The 17,007-nt window shown below is 38.5% G+C and overlaps 2 protein-coding genes across 7 annotated transcripts in view; both read right to left on the reverse strand.

Annotated features, from left to right (window-relative positions):
- Window positions 1-5,819, reverse strand: part of LOC103717818 (anaphase-promoting complex subunit 7) — a 38,152-nt gene extending 32,333 nt beyond the window's left edge. For all 4 annotated transcript variants that reach the window (XM_008806349.3, XM_039116272.1, XM_039116271.1 and 1 more), the window contains exon 1: window positions 5,607-5,819. In XM_008806349.3, coding sequence (XP_008804571.2) covers window positions 5,607-5,675 — 69 coding nt within the window. In that variant the 5' untranslated portion in view covers window positions 5,676-5,819. The remainder of the gene's footprint in view (window positions 1-5,606) is intronic.
- Window positions 5,820-11,952: 6,133 nt separating this feature from the next.
- LOC103717817 (protein YIPF5 homolog) lies at window positions 11,953-16,844 on the reverse strand. Of its 3 annotated transcripts, none has more exons than XM_039116274.1 (2): window positions 15,728-16,844; window positions 11,953-12,217 (listed from the first exon to the last, which is right to left on the reverse strand). In XM_039116274.1, exon 1 carries the CDS (start codon window positions 16,517-16,519, stop codon window positions 15,734-15,736), a length of 786 nt encoding a protein of 261 aa, XP_038972202.1. In that variant the 5' UTR covers window positions 16,520-16,844; the 3' UTR covers window positions 11,953-12,217; window positions 15,728-15,733. The 3 variants fall into 3 exon arrangements, with proteins under 3 accessions (XP_038972202.1, XP_008804565.1, XP_008804567.1); XM_008806343.4 differs by lacking the exon at window positions 11,953-12,217 and adding an exon at window positions 12,227-12,751 and having other exon boundaries at window positions 15,703-16,840; XM_008806345.4 differs by lacking the exon at window positions 11,953-12,217 and adding an exon at window positions 12,227-12,751 and having other exon boundaries at window positions 15,728-16,838.
- Between the last annotated feature and the right edge of the window lie 163 nt (window positions 16,845-17,007).

Below are 17,007 nucleotides of genomic sequence, written 5' to 3' on the forward strand. Positions count from 1 at the left end.
ATATACACTGATTGGCCATCATACATCCTTCTGGTGGATGTTCAGAGAGTTTGTCAATGACTTTAACATTGCAACAACTTATGTAAAACATTAATGATATTACAGTATTTTGTCAGTTTAGCCTCATACCTTTATTAGTGATTAGTAAGGTGGCACATGATTGAACATGCTTAGTTATGGAAAATAAGAGAACAAAAATAATATGTAGAAGAAAGATGTCAAATATAAAAAACAGATAATAATAAGAATGCTAAAAAAACTCATGGACAACCTTAAAGAATCACGGTCAACTCTGCAGAGCCAAGGTTAGCACCAAGGACCAGAACCAATGTCAACCTTGATTCTTTAAAAGGAGCAATACTCCAACAATCAAGGGTTTAAATCCCAGCATTGAAGCCCATCTCAATCACAGACAGGATCCATATGGTACAGCATGATATCAAGAAGGACTAGAACAACCATCAAAAACAAGGACAAAAAGGGGAAAAACCAAACTAAATCAAAAAATTGGTATTCCGAGATGCCAAGCCATCTGGTTACCTGCTCTGGAGAGACCTAGAGTCTAGATGTGTTCCAGGATCCAATCTCTTAGGGGTGGCATAAATTAAACTAACCCAAAAACCTGACCTAACCTAGGCTCATGATGGCAGAGTTCTATTTGGGTTAAAAATAAGGTTAGCCGAACCGGTATCGAGACCCGTACCGGTCAGCATCCGGTATGGGTCGGTATCGATTCGAACCGAGTCGAACCGAACGGAACCGTTTGGTTCCGTCCGATTTTGGTCGGTTCCGTCCGATTTCAGCCAGAGCCAATTAGATTTCGGCCCCTTAGGGGCCGGAACCGTTTTCTACTGCTGAACCGACCTGGTCGGAGATCGGGTCTGCTCGGTTCAAGCTGAACCGGTCATTTCGGCTCTGTTTAGCTTTCTTTGGTTGAAAAGATTTAGGCTTGGTTGAATCATAACATTGGATAAGAATTTTGAGTGGTTGGTCTTTTTCTAAATACTAGTTATATAAATCATTTTGGAAATTAGCCAATAAGAATTATAAGGATTGGATTTGATAGGTTAGTGGGGATTGAGTCTTACAAAATAAAATAAGTTAGGGTCAAATAAGGGTGACCTAATATGATTGTGGGTGGATACGGATTGAGAGGTTTTGATTTTTCAAATATCATTAAGTTAGGTTTAGTGGGGATTGAGTCTTACAAAATAAAATAAGTTAAGGTCAAATAAGGGTGACCCGAAATGATCGTGGGTGGATACGGATTGAGAGGTTTTGATTTTTCAAATATCAATAATTTTCATTATATAAATGTAATAGATTTGATAAAATTGAGGAGAAAATTTTGGACATATGCTCCAAATCCTTATAATATGAGATACATGGGTTTATTACAAAATGTTTATAGAAATAGACATAAAAGGTGGAGAAATAAAGATACTTGTGAAAGACCCATATCAATTGAAGCTCCTATCGAATTCCCATACGACAAAACATGATTCAAAAGAACCCATTACTAATGCTTTGATTGAAATTCAAGGGTTAAGAAGAGAAGTCTTTCCAAACTAATAGTTTTCATTAAGTTCTGCCGTACCGGTACCGGTAGGCATATTGGTCGCCTACCGGACCGGTACAATTCGGTTCGTACCCGAACTGGTAGGCGTGTTTTTTTTTTATGTTCTGGTTTTCACGTCTGCGCGCGGACGTGCGGGATAAATGCCACAAAGTGGCATTAAATGTCACTCTGTGGCATTAATGAGCCCGCCTGAGCGCGTGGGCGCACGAGCGTGCTGCCCCGCACGGGCTGGTGAATCGCCCGTGCGGCGGTTCACAGCGCGAGGAACCGCGCGGGGCGGGGAATCGCGTGCCCGCGTGCGCTGCCCCGCGCTTGCGGGGGAATCACTCACATGGCAGTTCACAGCGTGGGGAACCGTGTGGGGAACCGCACGCAGAACCGCGTGGGGCGGGGAATCACGCGCTCGTGCGTGGGCGCTCTGCTCCGCGCGAGGGGCGCTCTGCCCCGCGCATGGGGTGTTCTGCTCGAGGAGCGCATGGCCGAAAGTGCCACGCGCTTTCCCACTGCAAAAAAAAAAAATATGTACCAGTGCAAACTGGCTGGGATCGGTCCGAAAATAACTGGAACCGGTTTTCACGCTGTCCGGGTACTGGTTCCAGACCAGACTGGTTCGTACCGGGGCGAACCGGCCGGTACAGTCCGGTTCGGCAAACCATGATTTTCATCATTTAGACAGATGAGCAAAAGTGAGATTCATTTCAACAAGAAAAAATAAAATGAGACTTGTTAATGGCAACCTCTCTTAACCCATAGTTGCCATTTTCTACATCAATTCCTTAAGTTGTACAACCTAATCTAAGTTGTAGTATGCTATCTACACAAGAATAACCACATATTGCAATGTATAAGGTGTTTACCAACATTAATGTACAAATCTAGCTTAACCACAAGACAACTCAAACCAACAACATAATCATTTTATGGTGAAGCAACTAATGTTGTTTAGCACTCATGTATCCTGACTCTTCACATACTACGTTCATCTAAGCCACTTGGGCTATGTTCAACTTTGTCATAGCTATGTCGGACTCTGCTATCAAAATGTGCCTCCGATGGAACCATAAACAACATCCATTTCACCTAAAATGTGCCACTTGACTTGTCTATGACTCCAAGAGAATGAAAGTGGTACAAATGCAAGTATGAGGAAACAAGTATTCTAAGAACACTTTAAGGAAGCACTTAAAAACCAGGTGCAGATTCAAGATCCCAAGGAGTTTCTGAAGCAGGTAGATTACCCTAGGTAGAAGATTCCTGCTACCAAAGTTCGACTAAATCACAATTGCACTTGACCAATCGCTCAAATTGTGCCTCGAATCCAACACTAATTGTGCGCCTATATTAATGCAATGATTAATAATTTCCAAAAACTACCTCATAAGGAATCGAATGCACAAACTTCATTTTTGAAGAATGATGTCATATCATAAATAATTTGTTAAGACCAGATAACATAAAGGTCGGTATACTTTTGGCCATTGATAGGCATTGATATCCTACCATTATGTCTATGATGTTATTGTTTAAATATGAAATATGCTATTTTGCTCACAAATATATATTTGACTAATCTTTCTATATTTAATAAATGTCATTATTTTGCTGTTATTGCTCACTATTTTTCAATAAAAGGCTTACAGTAATTGCCATGGCATAGTAATAAAGGATACAAAAACATATTTTTTAAGCCAAATAGGCTTAAAATAATGTTGTAGCAGTGGATGATTGTTTTGGGCTATGCTGTTATACAGCTAGCATTTGGTAATAAAGTTATTATATAAATATAAACACTGCATTTCTTATCAAAAAATGATTCATAATAACATTACAATAACTGATGTGGTTTAGCTCCACGACCATTATATAGCAACAATAGGAAATTAAGGTCAAGTGGTCAAATAGAAACACAAAAATGGGTTTTGCAGTTTACAAATTTTTTCTGTTGATTCTTTATATCCTTGTTTTCCAAAACTATTTTTAAGGATAAGTCTAAGATAATATACTCATTAGAAATAGCAGAGAAACGAGTCACAACTTAAATAATGGCTGTTCTCATGTGGTAATGGATATTGTAACAATTTTCAAGGCTCCTATTGATATAGAAAAATATAGGGGTGGTTTGAATTGTAACCTTTTGCAGTTTAATGTTCTGTTAACAAATGCAGTTTGCCCCATTAACTATTCACAGAATAACATTATTACTTATGTTAATATTACTATAATTACTTGGAAGTTATAATCCGAAAAAAAAAAAACAAAATTATCATCCGATAATATTGTTACAATCGATTATTCTGATGTTAATAAATGTAGTTTCCTACTTTCCTGTCAAAATGGTCAATAAGAGTTGTTATAGCGGTCATCATTTTGTTGTTTCAAAAATATCCAAAAACCTGACTAGGCAAAATGCCCAAGGAAACCACTGGTACAGCAGGTGAGCCATCCAACATATAGACCTTCTTGCCCAGCTATGTCCAGGCCAAATAGGAATTACAAAAGCACTGCCTTATTAGAATAGGACCCAGGCCAATAAAATGGAAAAGCGACACTGGTGGAACAGGAAGCAGGCCCACTAGTCGAAGAGGCAAGAAGAAATTCCTTTGTACCAGCAACTTCTGATGAAACAAAAGGAAATCGCATGGATCTGGGCAATCTTTTGCATGGTTCTCTGCATTACTCCCTTTCTACAATCCCTCCCTTTTCTTTCTATGGTTCACCCATTACTCGGCCATTTTTTGTGTGTCCTCTGCATTACTCCCTTTTTCACATCCCCTCTCTGTTCTCCCTATGGTTCTCTCCATTACTCCATTTTTTACACCCCCCCCCCCCCTCTTTCCTCTCCTTTTCCCATACCACTCCTCTTCCTCTCTCCTTTCCTTTCTACTTCTCTACTTCCCAATAAAGCCCACAAGAATTACATAATACCAATTACATTTTATAACATGTGGTAACAAAGCTGTGTCATATTATGAAGCTTTAAGGGGATAGTCGAACAAAGATTAAAACATGTAACAACAATTTTATTAAACCTATTAGACTCCATGTAAGGGAGTTCCAATGATTGACAGGATTTACTTATGCAATCAACAAAAAAAAATGGAGTGACAACGAAGGCCAACATGTGGGTATTTAAACCCATGACAGGGTACCACAACAATTTATATTCAGTGGATACTTACAAGAAAAGCATCTGATATATGAGTACTTAAAATGTTGTAGTGACATACGGGAGCAATGACAAGTGTATGCACTACTTTTGAAGAGCATGTGGAATTCCAAGCAGTGAAAAGTCACAGCCGCAAGTTTCTTTGAGTTGAATTCCCCAATGCAATGGTTCAGGGATTTTTTCTCTTAAATTAACCGGATCATGTACTTGAATTAAAAATAACCATTTTCCTTTCAGAACCAGACGTGATGGCAATTTTTCATGATCTAAATGCAGGAAACTTTCAATAATTATCATATTCACATGAAACATTCAAGTTTAGGAGAAGTTCCCTTGGAACACATTAGTAGAATATTAGCAGATGTGATGAAAAAGAAATGACTATTGAAAGTTGAATATCAGTAGAACGAGAATTTATTTAGAATAAGAAGGTCCACAAAATATAAAAACATTAGAAGAGGTACTCAAATTCAACAATCGACCATGAAGCAAACAAGAACCAACCAGGCAATATGATCATGTGTAGCTAAAAATTGAGAAAGATCCGAAACAAAAGTCATTCTTGCCAACATCACTATCATCCAAAAAACATCAAGCAAACTGAAGGAAACAAGGGCGCATTTTCACTATCATCATTGAAATAACAATATAAGAACCACCAGTTTCTAAAATTAAATCCTTGCTACCTGCATTTCGAGCCCATTTGAGTAACAACTGACACGGAAGAGAAAATTAAACGGAGAAATCCTAATCAAAACCGAATCAGAAGGATATCGTATTGAATTAAAAAAAAAAGAAGCAATCTTGATGTTCGTTGTCGATTTACACAATTCAAGAAAGGTATTTGGAAGGGGTAGATACCAGCAACTGGGCCGAGTCGTAGAGGCCGTTGTCGAGAAGGGTGGTCATCTGATCCTTGGGAACCTCCATTTCTCGCTCCTCTACTGCCCTCTCTGGCAAATCGAAAGAGAAACAAAGAAGAAAGCGAAGAATTCTTAGGATCCGTGCGAACCCGAGCAAGCGAGGAGAGAGAGAGAGAGAGGAGCAAGCCCTTGTAAGCCTTTCTTTTGTTGTAAAAACAAAGCTTTTTCAAAAGTGATATATACCACGCCATTGCGCTCGATGAAAGCCTGAAGGGGGACGGCCGGATGCGACTTGAGTTGGGCCGTGGTTCCAAGAAATTGGGACACGTTTTAGTCTCAAAATTCCCAACCCAACTAATCTCAAAGTTGAATTACCTTAGTGTTGAACATGTAAACCCAACCCGAACCCAAATCGGATCAGATTGAAACAAACCCAACTTGAATTTTTCTGGCCTAACCCAATAAATCAATTTATTTAAAGGTGTTTTGCATAAATATCTTTCTAAAATTTAAATTTGTATGAATACTTTCTTAAATTTTATATTTATTTCTATACCCTCATAAAATACTGTTTCTGCATAAATGCTCCTAATATAACGGTTCTTCTAACTCCATTAATAAAAACCATATTTATTTTAATTAAAAATAAAATAATTTTTTGAAATTATTTTTTTGTCCTCCATTGCGATCAATAGGGATTAATTTTTGAAAAGGGATAAGTACAATGGGATTCAAGATCCAAAAAAATTAGTAATAGAATATGGATATCGAGATAGGTTCCTATAGGATTGGATTTCCCCCTTTAAAATCGGACGTGAAGGTTTCCTCTCATCCGGCTCAAGTAGTTACAGCAAAAAAAAGGGGCCCCGAATAATTCAAATCGAAGCAATTTGATGTCTGACTCGGGCCTATATGACATGACCGATCGATCCTGTTCATGGATTAACGAAAATGTGCAAAAGCTCTATTTGCCTCTGCCATTCTATGAGTGATAAAAATCCGAAAATGAAGAGAGAAACAAAGAATATCACTACTGTATAAACGAATAGTTTGAGAGTAAGCATTACACAATCTCCAAGATCTCTTATAAATATTTTTTTTTTACACATCTACCCATTAAGAGTATTTTAATCATTTTAATTTGAAACCGTTAATTTTTAACGCCGTTAAAATATATGGGTACATATGCAAAAATAAAGATAAAAAAAGGTAAAATAGCAAAACAAACATTTTACGAGGGTATACATGTAGATATCAATTTTGGAAGGGTATTAATACAAAATTTGATATTTAGGAGAGTATTCATGCAAAAAAGCCCCTTTATTTAAATATTCTTATGAAATATTTGTCTATTTTATTATTATATCTTTAACCCTATTGAATTATAGATTTCTTCGAGTGCATTTAAATAAGATGTGAACTACCCTTATGCTAGTCTTAGGAAAATTATCTGAGATATTTTTTTGATTAAAAAATGTGTATATAGTCTTAGGTAACCCAATTAATTTGATACAACTCAAGAGCTTAAGATAGAGATCGTCGGGCTAGCATTGGGACATATAGAGATTCGTTTGGATTAAGATTAATTCTTAGCGTAATTGAACCTACCCAAGCAACAGCTCCAGAGAGGTGTGCTGTCGAGTTAGGTTGGGGACCTATTAGGGGAATCCAATCTAAATTTTGACCAAGATCTGACCCTTCCATTAATCAAATCAAGTCCGAGTTTATGTATGTATGAACCGTAAAACCTAAGGAATCTTAAGGGTTGAATACAAATCCATATGGGTCAGGTCATTGTCTTTTTATTTAATAGGTCATATGTGAAAAAGTAGGGGCAAAACTGATAATGAAATTATACAATCTATGGGATATTTGACATGTATCAAGTGAATCAGTAAGTTTGGTTAGGTCTAGATCATATCTAAGCATGTTTCTACTCCACTTGGACCTAGACCTAAAACTTTACAGGAGTATATCTTGAGACCCATAGCTGACATCAAAAGTTAATAGGTTTGCATGGAGTCCAAGAAGGGTCTGTAGCATTCTAACCTAGAGGATTGAGTTGATGGTCACATTATGACACTTTTTTAGAATGCTAGAATGAAATTGGCATTCACTCTCCAACAAAAAAAATATCAAAATTGCAGGTATCTTAAGATTTAGTTCTATAAAATTGTAATTGATCGATATAAGCAAAAAGAGAATTTAATGGATAAATATGATCTCATTAATAGGAGAAATATTAGAAGGTAAGCTTTTGAGCGCAGCTGTAAGGTTGCTTCATTTTAATTTAGAGACTAAAAATTTAAAATACAAAAATAGCATCTCCTTATGCAAGTGGAAGCTTGCGTATATTTGGCCTTTTTAGATTTTTATTAACATGAGAAAAATTGAGGATTAAGACTTTTGCAGCGAGAGAACCGGGGATTGCATTCCAAATGGAGTTATGTCACGAGAGATGGAATGAGCATAGGATAGAAAGATGGGAATTAGCCCCTCCTAATCAAGAGAAAGAGAGAGACATCTCTATGACCCAATCTATGCATATATTTACCATGGTAATAATGTTTCCATAATCAAAATAAGATAAAAGTTGCCCATTTCTTTCTGCTGCCATCGGCCAGAAACACAAATTCCAATATTATTCAACGCACCTAAGACGTAATTTTCTCTCTCGTGCATTGAATGTGTCACGTAAAACTAAAGCTTATAAGAGAATAGGAGTCTGGAATTGCCGCTTGGATTTACATAAAATTACCCAAAGCTCATGGCATGGCTCAAGAGGGCTCAAAAGATATCTAGTTGAGACTTTTGAAGGTGCTAAGTAAAATTGGCAAATGGGGTATAAGCTGATACAGATGAGATCAAAACTTTGTCATCTTGAACTCAATTTTTTTATTTAATAAATCAAAAATTCAAAACTAAACCCGATCTCTTTATCAAATGCGTATCCATTCCAAATATATATATCTCAAACCAACCAATGTAACTTGGTTAATAAATATGTCAAATCAGTCTAAAAAAAATTAAACAGATTAAATTAGTGTGTGTGCTAGGTAAACAAAACTACTAGCATGAATCTTGAATTGGTAATTAAAAGAGGCAAGATGAGAGGAAACTCCTCTTGCTAATGGCATCCCATTATTTCCAAAAAAAACACAGGCATCTCTATTTCTTTACTTCTTTTTCCTCTTTCCTTTCCACAAAAAAAAAAAAAATCCTCATGAGATTAGAGGTAAATTACACTTACACCCAATAGTATGAAAAATCTACACTTATCCCATGAGGTTTATTTTTATCCAATACTTATCCATAACTTAACATAATATTAGACGAATTGTTAACTTTTAATGGGTCCCAAATATCACGTGAGGAAAAATTTTAAAAATGACCAAAATAACCTTACAAAAACCTTCATAAGATTTATGTTTACTACACTTAAACCCAATATTTTGTAAAAACCTACATTTACATCCATTTGAATTGACAACATTAGTGAAACTGTTTATCTATTGTAAAGGTCAAAATTAACTTTATAAAAAAATAAGACTCCTCTTTCACATTTTCGACTCCATAACACTTCGAAGTATTACATTTTTAAAAGTCTTCTTCTCTTCGAGATCAAGCGGCAAGGAGTTACTTTTTGCTTCACTACCCTACCACAAGCGTCCCTTCTCGACGAGTGACCAACGACGAGCATCTTTTCCAACCGACATCTAACGACAAGCATCCTTCCCGACTAGCCTCTATCCTTTCTGATCATATTTTGTTCTCGCTTCCCCGCCCACCACATCATAGAGATCAGAGATACCGGTATATTATTTGCTAGTTTTGAATTCTATTTATTCAATATTGTAGATATGATTTCTTAACATTATTGCTATAAATGAGAATTACTATATCTACATATGGAGCTAAAATAGTTCTGGCAGCCTATCATCAAAAGGGTCCAAATCAGTACGTGCACGAAAACTCTTCTTTTTGGAGGATGCATTAGTTGCGATTCAATAGCTTAGCTTAGACCATGGATAGGCTAGCTCAAGCGACAAAACTCTTGATTTTAGTTCTCTGCAGCAGAAAATTTTAGAGGCATCTACTTGCTTGAGAGATCTAGATTACTTTTTTCTTAGCACATGATTCTTTTGTGATAGTTCATCAAGATTAAGCTCAGACCTATGATGCCTCACGACTATTCTCCTTCTTGGATTGATGTTATATCACTTAAGGCTAGTTTGGTCATTTTCTAAATTTTTTCTGACGTGATAATTAGTCCCATTTAAGTTAATGGTTTAATTAATATTTTGTTAAATTATAGGTTAAAATGTTGGATAAAAACAAATCTCAAAGAGATAAGCATAGATTTTTCAAATTTTTGGATGTAAGTATAATTTATGCCTAATCTTAAGGACTATTTGTAATTTACTCGTCACACATTAACAATTTTGACTTTTTATGAGGTAAACGGATTTACTAACATCGTTAATTTAATTGGGTGTAAATATAGGTTTTATAAGTTAGTAAGTATAAATGTAATAAACGTAAACCCCATGGGGCTTTTATAATTTACTATAAAGTATTTTATGGATTCCAAAAATTATATGTTCCTTCTCGAATACAAAACTTGAAATTCCATGAAACATAGTTTATATAAAGCCAATACACACTTAACAACTTTCTGGTGCTTGCCATAAACTTCTCTTTGATACATACAAAAGCAGCGATGCAATACATACCTCTAGGCAAATCAATATAGTTTTTAGACCATGATATTTATTAATATACAGTCCATGGCCAGCCGATACATACCTAGCAAATCAATCATCACGTCACTAAATACACACTATCATACAAATCCATATAGAGTTTCTACAATATAGTATTGGTATGTATCACTTGACCCTTGTCACTAATTCTTTTTCTTTTTTTTTTGGTACAACGGCAGTTCACACATGCTGGGCGTGGGTGCAGCCAACAAAATCAGAAAAGAGAAGATAACACAAAGAGTGAGGCACCGACACTTGGTCACTCTAGGTGAAGCCTCCAGAATGGTGGGCCGCGAATAAAGGCACTCAGTCAGCCGCGCTGTTCGCCTTCCTGTAGATATGTGTGGTTCACGAGAGACCATCCTCGTCTAAGAGTCTGCGAACATCACATAGCAATAGGCTGGAACCCACGTCGAGCCCTCAACCCCAAATCCACTCTATTACCGTGGTCAAATTTTTCTTGAGCAGAATGCGGTCCATACCCAGCACCCACCTCACATAGATAATTCCCTCCCAGCCGCCCTAAGTTCAGCACTGACCACAGATGTGTCGAAGATCTGCCAACCCCCAACCGCTGTGGCGCTGTCAGACGAGTATCATGGTCTCTGATGTCGAAGCCCACACCCCCAGTGCACCCTTTCTTGCCAACACTGTCGTCGAAATTCATCTTGAGAAAGCCAGAAGGTGAAGGCTCTTAGGAAACCTACATGGTCCTAAACGCTATATGAGCAAAAGAGAAGCCTCAGATTTTCTCAGCCGGCCCCATGGATGACGGCGTGGCAAACATAAGTATATGTATGAAAGAGATAAAGAAAAAAGATCGAGAGAGAGATTCAGGAGGAGAAAGAAAAGAGATAAGAGAACTACAGGATGGATGGATTCATATATTTTTTTATAGAAAAAATGAAGACAGGAGGGACTCAGCTGGAAAAGTTTCTTCCCATCTTGCCTCTTTAGTTGCCCCTTCAAAATCCATACTAAAGGTTACATGCCAAAAAATAAGAGATCCTAGACGATCTTCTCTAGCATACGCTCCATATAATTTTTGTTCTTTTAATTGATTTAAATAGATTAAACAAGCAATTGGTCATGATTGTGTTGACTAAACAAGGTCAAAATAGATAAAACAGGTTAGAATTCTAAACCTTAATCCTATCCATTTAATAAAGTTCAAATCAGGTCAACCCTTTTGCAACCTGGATTATTTATGTTTATCTCAAATCAATTGTGATTCAGCTGGACGGTTTGGCTCATAAATTGTTATCCTTATTTTTGAATAGGTTAGGATCTAACAGCACCTAGAGCTACACTTTTTCTTAGGATAACAGAGATACCGCATTGATGTTCCAAGCTGTTTCCAAACTATTAGATGTGATGTACCAATTATCAACTATTTACATACCAAAGATCATAAAATTTGAAAACCTCTAGCCCATAAAATAAGTGAGCAAAAAAACATATAATATTTTATAGTATTTAAACTATCCAATTTTTGCCCATAGACTAAGAGTTTCTAAATTACATAATTTTTTGTTTGTAAGCAGTTTAAATACAGTAAATTTTATATAACAGTTTGGATCATTGATGTAGAACCTTCACCGTCCAATTCAAAAACAATATAACTCTATAAAAGTTACATAAAATGTACCTCAAACCTGATCCTTTTTTAACACACCGTCAAAGAAAAAACACTAGAAAGCAAATTCATGACCTAATATGGGCAGCATGTAACAATAAAGTAAGATGATCCAAGTTCAGAAAAATTATAGGGGCATCAAGGATTATCATCCTCAAGCACAATTTTGAGAATGTGAACATTGGAGCTGCACTGATGATGATTCGACACCTGTATATGTGCACATAACAAACCCAAGTTATTCAATTTGAAGAACTGCTAAAAGAAGCCAGCGTGATGGTGTTCATGTAATAACCGGTATGCAAGAACGAAAGAATCCCATATTCTAATAGGGTTTGGTAAACATAACCAACAAGAAGGAAAGTAGACTGATAGAAACTATTCAGCTATAGCAACTAACAAGATTAGGCAATTTTCCAGTTGCCGCTCCACCCTCCGGGCTTCAACATTTTCTTTCCTCAATCTTTCAAAAATATTCCTTCTTTTCAGACTCAAATTCTTTGGTCAACCTAGGACTGGTTTATATATGGCAAACAATAGTGATCAATATTATCTCATCACCAAGAAAATTCCCAAGCATAGAATACAAGGAATAAAATGGATTCAAATCCTTGGAGAGGCGCATGCGGACCTCAGGGTGACAAGCATGAGCTTGGCAAAGGTCTGAAGACATCCCTCAATGTCTCATACAAAGCAGTAATCTTTCACTCAATGCTCCATGAAAAAAAAAGCTCTGAATGTGAACTGCAGCCAAAAGGGTAGAAAGAACATTCAGTTTTACAATATACAGTAAGAAGTTGCTCAGGCAGTCACAGTCAGAGTTGGATGAAGGATGGTTGAATATAAAAGAAATATGAAAGAAATTCACAAAAGTAATGAGCCTACATACGGCTAACATCAACCCTTTTTTAGGTATATAAACATCAACCTTTTCAAAAACAAAGAAAGCAGGTTCCGTCATAGATCCACAAGTCATTCATCAAGCAAAAATCTCAAGGTGATCATCTACCATCTTGAGTGGAGAATGACCAACACAGACAGCTACAAAGATGGACTAATAAGAACAAACATATATCAGCAACTCATTCCACAAAGGGACAAAATAAAACAAATGCCGTAAGCATGGTATGCCGATGGTACGGGCCAGTACGAAACGGTCCGGCCAGCTACTGGTACGCTCGTGAAAATCGGTACGGGCCGGTTCTGTGCTGGAGACGAAGAAGATGAAGAGAAGAAAAGAGAGCGTGGGGAAGAGAGGGAGGGAGGAGACCCATGGCCGCCATCGGAGAGCCACAGAGGGGCGGCGGAGGGGGGGGTGGGGGGAGCCCGACAGAGGGCGGGGGAACCCGCGGGGCACGGCCGGTGCGGCCTCGGCCGCCGTGCTCCCGCGGGTTCCCCCACCCCCCAGCCTCCGCCGCCCCTCCGCAGTTCTCCGATGGCGGCCATAAGTCTCCTCTCTCCCTCTCTTTCCCGCGCTCTCTCTCTTTCTCTTCTTCTTCCCCAGCTCCGGCGGAGAAAAGCTAGCCGGTTCGTACCACCCAGTTCCGATAAGAACAGGAACCGTACCGGTCCGGTTGGCGACCGGTACGCCTACCGGATCCAGTACGGCAGACCTTGGTCGTAAGTTTCCTTCTATTAACATTCTCTAGATAACCATTTTACAGAGAATTTTCTAACATATCTACAAATAAAGAATCTTTTATATAGAATGATGAAATAACCGTAAAGCCACTGTAAATTCTGCAATCTATTTGCAGCAAAATAGCTGTAAACTGCTTTTTCATTTACTCGTCATAGAGTTAATTTAATTTTGCAATATAATATCCAACCCCAATACTACTGGTGATCTTTGCTAAGCATCTTAGTAAAAGACTAGGCCCGCATACTGACCATCTTGTTGTGCTGCAATACAACATAATTCACTATGACAATCTGAAACGCACTGGAGATCACTATGCTCAAGATCAAGGACAAAAGGACATTGTTTTAAGGTATATGATGACTGTGAATTTCATTGTAAGACAACTAATTGTTGCAAGCTAATAATTAACCGAAACAATTTAGTGAAATTGTAGGCTTGCGAGTTGTTAATCTCACTGTTGTCTTATTACTGAGGTACCAATAATTGAAAGAACAAGATAAAATTTTCTCCATACCGAACTTGGGACTTCTTTGAATAATGAATGATAACAATTCACTTGGACTATATTTGGCTCAAACAAGTGATACAAAGAAAATCATATACCTATGAAAAAAGGGGGTTCATCTATATGGATGCAAATGCAAATTAAAGCAGCACTTTAGCAGATAATGAACTTTGAGATCCAAATCCTGATATGACTTCACTTGCAGATCTTTGCCCAATTTGATATTCATATGATATGTATTTGTGTATATAGTGAGATGCACACATATCTATGTACATGAATTCTGTATCAGCCATGCATATAAGAGATAAGAAGGGTGTGACAAAACTCCAGAATTAAGTCCCAGCCATTAGGAGTTTAGGACTGTTATCTAAGTCCTGATACAGAAAAAGGAGACTGAACCATGATCAGGAAGCACAGTGAAGGAGCCAAAACAAGTATGAAACTGCTTGAGCATGAGAATTTTATTTACATGCTCGATCAAACCAAAGCTCCATGTAATTAAAGATTCAGAAGGAAATGGTAATCTTATACCCTCTGGTGTTTCAAATCATATGCTACAAATTAGACCATGATGACACAAATCTTCAGTCTACACACGAGAATAACATCAAGTCAACAATGTGGAATCCAAAATCAGGTGGTAAGTTCATGAAACCTGAGCTTAATTTTTACCATAAGCAAATAAACTTTATCATACATAAAGATTAAATCACTCACGGATAGTAATGGATATCATGATGATTTATGTGACAAACAAGAATCGAGAAACCATGAATCAAGCATATGACTATTTTAGTCTAGTCGTTAGAATTAGTCTAATCCTTTACAATATTATTCATTCAAAACATGCATCTAAAACCAAAACTCCATTGCAAGTCCTTGACTTATTATTCATTCAAAAGCTAAACTTAAATGTGGCTGTAGATAGAATAAAAATCTAATCTTTCCTACCCAGGAGAATCAGAGCTAAATGATAGATCTTTAGTAACTTGGAGACTAAATATTGCTGTGAAATCTTAAGGAATAATCAACCATTTCAAAGGGAAAGTTCCTCATAAAGATAATACTCAAGTAGCTTTTATTAATTATTCACAAAAAGCATTCACAGAAAGTGATCAGAAGTGTGTTCTTCTTTTCCCAAAACAGAAAGGTGCTCATAAAGCATTTTTAGTTCAGATAGTGGCAAACAGTAACGGGCTGATAGAATTAGCAGCACATAAAAAGGTGCAAACTAATCCCCCTACTTTGATTTTTGGCAGCTATGGGTATCATGTTAAGCTCTCAAAGTTTCTAAAGCATATTACAGAACTTTCAAAACAAAAAATAACAATTTCAACTAATAACTGCAGTTCACATTGTCAAACCAAATGACTAATCAAGGATTCAGGCTAATCCATTTCCAGAACATTGAAAATCTGATAATATGAACCACATTTTCAGGCTAAACCAAATGATTAATAAAGGATTCACAAGTACAGAGTCCAAGACTTAAAAAACAATAATTTTACCCTAAACAATAACAAGAAGAAGAGTAGAGTAGAAAACCTCAAATTTCTGCACGAGTCCTCACCAAGAATCAGAATATCACAAGCAGGGAGAAGAGCATGTAGACAAGCCAGCAGGCGTAGGCTATGAGGCCACGGTGCTCGTCCCCACACGAGGCCAGCTCGACGAGGAGCCTCGTGCAGACCCTGGTAGACCAGAGCACAAAGACAGCCCCCATGACAAAGATCACGATGCAGCCGTGGGGCACGAAGAGGGAAACTGCGGAGAAGATCACCATGGGGAGCATGCAGTAGCCGAGGAGGCTGAGGCAGCGGTAGAGATCGAGGTTGCCATTGCGGCCGGCGAGCATGTTGAAAACGACGTAGAGGAAGAGGGCGGCGACAGTGACCCAGCCGAGGATGATACCGAAGTGGAACTTGCCGGCGAGGAGCTGGAAGAGACCGAAGGCCATAAGGAAGAGGAAGGGACCGGAGAGGTCGGCGTCCTCGTGGAGGTCGGGTTTGACGCGGAAGGGGTTGAGAATGGAGGCGGTCTTGCGCCAGATCTGGCGGGTGTTGATACCGAGCTCCTCGAGGAGAGGGGGCTCGTCCTCGAAGGAAGCGGCGCCGCCGGAGAGGGGGCCGCCGGCGGAGGAGGCGAAGACGGGGGCGGAGAAGGAGGAGGAGGCGGGGGCGGAGCCGATGTCGAATGACATGAAGGGGAGGCTGGGGTTGGAGGGACCACCGGCGGAGGAGGAAGCAGCAGGGCGGGGGGCCTGGAAGGGCGGCGCCGCCGGGGCGCGGCGCTGGTGGGGGACGCTAGGGTTGCCGGTTGAGGAGGGGAAGACAACCGGAGGGACGCCGAATTCCTTCGCCATTGGCGGCGGCGGTGGCGGTTTCTTCCCAAGATCCGGATTTAGAGAGACGAGGAGAGGAATTCCAGATCGAGAGAAAATTTTAGGGTTACGATTCGAAGGAACTCCAGGAAATTAGGTTTGGAGGGGTCGTAAGATCGAGATCGACAAAGAAAAGGAGGAAAAGGAATGGAAAAAAAAAATGCCACTTCGTAAAATAACTACCGAGTTCTTGGATAGCGGGGCTCTCGCCTTCGGTTTTAACTTTTAAGGCGAAAGCTTTGGAACTCGGATCGGATCGACCATGTGAAAACCCCACTGGATAACCCGTATCCAAAATCCCAAACAAACCGGATGTCCCCCAAATCTACTCCAAGCATTAAAATATGGAATACACTGGTACGACCATGCACACCATCAATTGCCAAAGCATATTTTTGTGGACTAATTACTGAGACAAACGCATGATGAATGAAACCTATGAAAATGCATCTCGATGATTGACAACGTAC

This window comes from Phoenix dactylifera, unplaced genomic scaffold (genome assembly GCF_009389715.1).
Source record: "Phoenix dactylifera cultivar Barhee BC4 unplaced genomic scaffold, palm_55x_up_171113_PBpolish2nd_filt_p 000077F, whole genome shotgun sequence".
Lineage (NCBI taxonomy): Eukaryota > Viridiplantae > Streptophyta > Magnoliopsida > Arecales > Arecaceae > Phoenix > Phoenix dactylifera.